The sequence below is a fragment of the Anopheles marshallii genome, chromosome 2 (assembly GCF_943734725.1).
Source record: "Anopheles marshallii chromosome 2, idAnoMarsDA_429_01, whole genome shotgun sequence".
NCBI classification, from domain to species: Eukaryota; Metazoa; Arthropoda; class Insecta; order Diptera; family Culicidae; genus Anopheles; species Anopheles marshallii.
This window is the reverse complement of record NC_071326.1, coordinates 5,794,675-5,800,862: the sequence shown is the minus strand read 5'-3', so window position 1 is coordinate 5,800,862 and position 6,188 is coordinate 5,794,675. Positions and strand designations below refer to the sequence as shown.

The window sequence follows — 6,188 nt, the reverse complement described above, 5'->3', positions numbered from 1 at the left end:
ACATGTCCACTATTTATTGTTTTCTGAGATAGTTTTGATGCTATTGACTCGTTTTTGAGCTCATAATTCTCCTCTGTCGAGACATTTGGAGAGGAGATACGGAGGAGATACAAGGAAATATAAAGATACGCATCACTTGGTAGGAAATCAAAATCGTCCAAACATTAAACAAGAGAATCGGGAATCCAGCTGGAAAAGCAAACGATCCTTCCGATTCCTGCGACGGAAAACAAATCGATTCAACAGATGTTGACCTGCTTCTTTTGAGGAAGGCAAATCCGCATACGAATAATAGCTTCAGGGTGTGTACGTACGGTTAGCATTTTCTCTTCCGGTGGTTATGATACGGATACGCACGGGTCCTGTTACGAAAGTTCTTCCTTTCTAGCTGCTACTGGCATCGACTCATCGGCTTCCGAACAGCGGCTCATTAAATCTGTCCAGTTCCGTTAACTGAAGAAGCAAAGAAACAGTCAAACCAGCCTTCATCTTCCCAGTGTACGCCTATTGGCTGGGATTATACGCAACCTCTCCCCCCACGGGCGATACGCCGTTGGCCCGAAAACCGGTGTTGACAAAATTTACGATTTATTTACATTACCAGCGGTGGTTGTGGGAAAAGTCCATCACGACAACCAGATGAGAAAAAGACTCAACCGCACTCTTGCGCCCACTTGGCCGGGATGCATTGATCGAGCCCGAAACCCGAAGAAAACGCACCTCGAATGCACGTTTTAAACCTCGTCCGGGGTGCGCCGGAACGCAAAGTGTTGATGATAATTTTAACTGTTCTAATGATGATAAATATCATTATTATTTCGGATAATGAAGTTTGCCACCGGGGTTTTGTTGTTGTGCGCTTCTCCCTCTATGTCGCTCGGTTTGGAGGTTTTCCTGTGGGCATACTCGTGCGGACAACGGCTTAGAGCCGGCAGCGATGGGTCATAATTAAATCCACCGCACACACGCCACGGCCACCAAAAATGGACACCGATACAGTTCGTTCCGATTGGAAATACGAACGTTTCGGTGGTGACCGGTAGAAAATCACACGTCGTAAATAATCATTTAAAATGGTTGTGCGTTCCGGCGTCGCGGGATGATCCCTTCGGTGGGCCTTTGGGAGGTAGGAATGATCGGTTCTCTTTTTTCCTAACTTTTCCCTCCTCATCGTTAACCGCCACCAGCTCGTTTAGGTTGCAACCCTTTTTTGTCGTGTTGCGGTTAAGAGGGTTGACCTCCGGGACATAAGTAAAGCAGATTGGTTACGATGACCACGACCGAACTGGAGCTGCTCCAGTATGCGAAGCTTATTTGTAGCGAACAGGGCCCGATCAATTCGGAAGCGCTTACCAGTAAATCTCGAATTCTTTACCGATGCTAATAAAAACAAACCAAAAATCATCAAACTGTCCGTAAAAGTTATGATGGTGAAAGGGGAAAACATTAGCTTCACTATTAATGGAGGATAAACATAAATAAGTTGACATAATTAAGGGCATAATTTTATGTTTTGCGGCCGTGGATAAAACAAATGTTGGCTCAATGTTGTTCCTTCCGATGTGAATCGGTGTCGATTAACTATGATGTCAGATTGAAGTTTTCCCATTGGTCCATTTCGGTGGCTTTGTAAACTATACGATCATGCAAGAGCATCACTTTTGGTAGCATGAATTGTATATAATTTGCAAAACGCTAAAGGATTGGAAATTATAATTGAACTTCTGGAACACTCAGCCAAAGGTTACCCAAATTTATATAAACTGGAAGAATATTATTTGGTCTAAATTACTTGAGATCAGTATGTATTTTGTTTATTTGCGATTAAAAACTGTGATATTATCAATCATTTTCCAACAATTCACAATCTTGTTGCTTGTTCCCGAGCTCCATTCCAAGTGAGTCCATCTCATCCTCAAAAGTAGTTTTTTTGGAAGTCGCCCCTTTTGCGCCGACAAACGATCCGCCGCCATTGCGATCGAGCAATTTCGTGAGTCGCACAGTTTCGATCGACTACCGGGTATTAATGAGCGGCTTTTATTTTTCCTCCACTTGCAAACGCCCATCTGGGGGTACAACATTTAAATGACCATTTCCCCCAATGACGCTTCCAGTGGGTGTGTGAAGTGTACATAATGCGTGCTGGTGGAGCACATTCCTCCGCTCGGGCCGGCCCTGGTCGGAAAGGGGCCCTCTCTTGGGGAAGATTCCACAGATGGCATGGCCCGTCAACTGTCGGTTGGGTGAAGATGCACTTCGCTGCTTCTCGCACTTCACCGCTCACAAATCATAAGAAATCATTGTTCACATTGTCGTTCGCCGGCAGTGGATCGGAAATCATTAGGCAAACATAAGTACGGGCGGTTAGAGAAGTACGCTCTTCTAATAATGCCCCGAACGACTTCGTTCCTGGGGCTTTTTGTTATTTTCGCTATTCCCCATCCAGGAACGGTTCGGAGTTAATCGTTCAAGTAGTAGACGTCCCGGTAGACGTTTGCTGTGCGCCCATTAGACATTCGTCGACGAAGAGAAAAAAAGGGCTTCTCACCTTGCTGCTCACGCCTTCGCGCCCATCCTTCTTTGCGTATCGTGCGGTAGCATTTGGAAGACGATAATATGACCCTCATTAATAATCATCACGCAAACACCGGCCAGGTTGCCGATTGGGCGTTGCGTTGGGTTCGGTTTACAATTATTACTTGTGTACGTTCAAGCACATCGATCCACCTATTCCCTACGACTGTCAGGCAAATTTTGAAAACATTCGTACTAATATTAATCATTATTAGTTTAAATAAATTATGACGACTTATTCACAAATTTCATTGGACGTTAATTGTTTTAATTAATAAATCCACACTTTTGTTGGTTTTTTAAAATGTTATTAAAAATATTTTGTTATTATAATTTCCTCTTCATAATAAACTTCAACGCGACAACAATATTCGTTCCTTCAGCAGCGAAGCATAACACCAAAATGAACTCATCATCGTGTTAATCGTCAGAACGAATGGTAGAACCGCTCCATTCCTCCAACCTGCCGGAGATTCGCCCGGGTCCGACTGGAAAGAAAAGCAAATATTATTCTGACAGAAATTAATTTTCAATTCACCCATTCGGTTACAGAACAGAGCCGCGGTGTGAGCGGGTGTTGCGTACGAATGCGTCACCGCTTTCTTTCGTGCCGACCAAAGAAAAACCCCGCACCGGGCGAACGGACGGAGCAGAACCAGGCAAGAATTTCCTTTTGTAAGGTGTCGTGATCGGATTGCTTTTTTAAAGAACAAAATCAAAAGTGAACGTGAGAAAACGAAACGGTTCGGAGGTTGAAAGATCAAAACCCGGCAGGTTTGCTTCAGCACAATGGAGGGTTTTTACGTTTATTATTCTTACTGTGTTTTTATTTCATGTTTTTATGTATTTTCTTCCCCTTCTGTTGTAGTGTTTCGTTTTTTGACTTGCACGAGTGCAATATTTTTATCGCTACACGGTTTGCAAATGGGACGTTTATTGATTGGATGGTTAGAAAGGTGCAATTATTATGTGTTGTTCCGGTGAAAACAAGTAGGGATGATAATTCGTTAGGCAGAGTAAGTGTTACGGAAGTTGAAAGACGATAAGTAAATCGACTAAACAGAAACAGCAAGGAAAACAATCGAGTGTGATAAGTCCCATTGCAAGTGATTTTACATGATTTTACCATACATACAGCACGACATTATTATGTTAGTTTCTTTTTCCCATCAGGCATTTTCACTGCAAGTTAGATATGACTGTTGGAAAACATAGGCAAGTTATTCCCGCTGGTGCTCTCCATCGACGATTCGTCCGTTTGCAGTGATTTTAGCAGCGAGCGAGTTTCACACAGCGTTAAATGTTGAATATTTTTCTGTAAAGAAATTCAGAGCATCCTTGAACGTTTATTTAACTTGATAAAGTTACAATTTTTTTAAATAAATTGTTTAAAGTTTTGGAGATAATCAACTAAAATTTGATTGGAAAATATTATTAGCAAATGATTTTGTCCGAATTACTGGATTTTTTTATGAAGAATGAAAAACTGTTTTAAGCTAAGAAATATCCCTTTCAATAAAATTACCCATAATGTTCATGGCTTTTAGTCAAGACAAACACCTTTTTGACAGCGCTCTCTAGCGGAAGCTTATTGAGCTAATTTTGCTTCGATGTACAGTGGAATGTTTTCATGCGTAGAAAGACAGGCAAAAATGTTTTTAAAGTTTAAATTTATTATACTAACATATAAAAAAATTGAACAACTTTTTTAAAAACCTGAAAATTTTCAAACCTATATGTGTGAAATTATATAAAACTAAATTTTTTCAATCACTAAATTTTAAACAGTTTTAAAATATTTAAATTAATTTGTTTATTTGTTTATATAGCAGCACTATCTTTTTCACTGAACTAATAACGTTTAAAACTCTCCATCACTTGGCATAGTGCATAAGACAGCATCCCCTTTACCAACTCACCGTTACTGCGGCGCATAAGTTGTTCACCGAACGCCAGATGGCAGAACACTCGGTCACTCCGTTAATACCCGAATCCGGCATCGCACGCTTTCCCGCATTCCAATCGCGGGAAAATGTCACCTGGCACGAGCTCGGCACCGGAAGCAGCACAGCACATAATGCAACAAGCAGGAACAGCCTGGCCACACCGAATCCGGATGAGCTTTGGTGCGAGTGAAAGAAATCATAGAATGAAGCACATTATCGCACATTAACACGGGTGGAACGGATGGTAATGTTGCTTCGAGATGGTTCACCTGATGGATCTCATAATGTATGCAGATAGGGTATGGTTCGTTGTTCACGTTCACTCAATCCGACACTATTGGACGACACCGATCACACTAGCTGCCGATAGACGAATACATCCTGGCCGTCAGCAGGCGTACTCTTTTATACCATGGCCCGCGATTTGCGATTCGATTGATTCACATTCAGTGGCATTATTTATTTGTTCCTCAACTCAAATTTCATTCCCCATCACTACACCGTCTCACCAACGCCCTCAAAAGGATGCTTTATCTAAGCTGCAAAATGCAAATATCGATCATTCGCATCCGTATCGTACGTCACTAGGGAAACCATACCGATTGAAGGGTGCAGATTGTAACAACAACAGCAAAAAAAATGAAGCAAAACGCTCCAAACGCGAAACCGCCATCCTTTCGGAAATAAAAAGCGGTCAGCAGATGTGGAAATGCTTTTGATTTATTGTGACACTTTTCTCGCCGGTTTGGTGGTAAATCCTGTTGATGCCATTGTTACCGTTTGGGAAAGGCGTGAAAACAAGTGTTCAAAGCGCTTCGGACAGTTGCTTAGCCTGTTTCCACGAAGGGTTTTGGTTGGGAAAACCTGGCAGTAAACAACTGTCTACGTAGCCCCCGCCTTGTAACGCGTCAATGAAGAAAGCGGGACAAAACTCAATGCATAAAATTAGCGTGTGTATTTAAAATATGGCAAACTCCTACGAAGGTGTACGGTGAGATAAAGTTGGTGATAAGGAATAATTTAAGCTCGTTTAGAAATTTGTTAGCACATTAAGGTTTTTTTGATTTTTTTTGTTCTATGTCCATTGATTCGGTTACATATTAAAACAAACTTTGATTTATTTGAATAGAATTGTTATTTGCATTTAACTCCTTTAAAGATTTAGAAATGACACAACGAACTTGAAAACTCATAACAAACAAAACAAACAAACATGAAAACAGATATAAGAATGGAGAAAAAATTAAGCAAGACAACAAAAATTTTATATAAATCGTGTAAAATAAAACAAAAATTAGACAAACAAATAAAAAGGATACTAATTATAAATAATAATAGAGGAAACATTATTAAACAAAATATAAAAAAGATGTAAAAATTATAAATAATGTAATGTAAGAAGATGAAAAAAAGACATCGATGGTAATATAAATATTCGCTACAATATATAATATATTCGAAGTAACAGAAATTCAGGATTTGAATTGAAATTCTCTTTATATTACTCCAGGATCTCCTAATATTACGTTCCAGCAGGCTTAAACTTATCTGAAGTTGTGACTTATTTCTTTTCATATCTTTTTTTCTTCTACAGTTTAACGAATTTCCTACATCATTCATGCCTTCTTCGTAGTCCATAAAACGTTTCATAGCATCTCGTTTGCGCGT

General features: G+C 40.3%; 1 protein-coding gene across 1 annotated transcript; it reads right to left on the bottom strand.

Moving 5' to 3' along the window:
* Window positions 1-3,763: 3,763 nt before the first annotated feature.
* On the bottom strand, window positions 3,764-4,803 carry LOC128707699 (adipokinetic hormone/corazonin-related peptide-like). Its single transcript, XM_053802657.1, has 3 exons — window positions 4,790-4,803; window positions 4,494-4,695; window positions 3,764-3,889 (listed from the first exon to the last, which is right to left on the bottom strand). The coding sequence occupies exons 1-3, from the start codon at window positions 4,801-4,803 to the stop codon at window positions 3,764-3,766; spliced, it is 342 nt and encodes a 113-aa protein (XP_053658632.1).
* Between the last annotated feature and the right edge of the window lie 1,385 nt (window positions 4,804-6,188).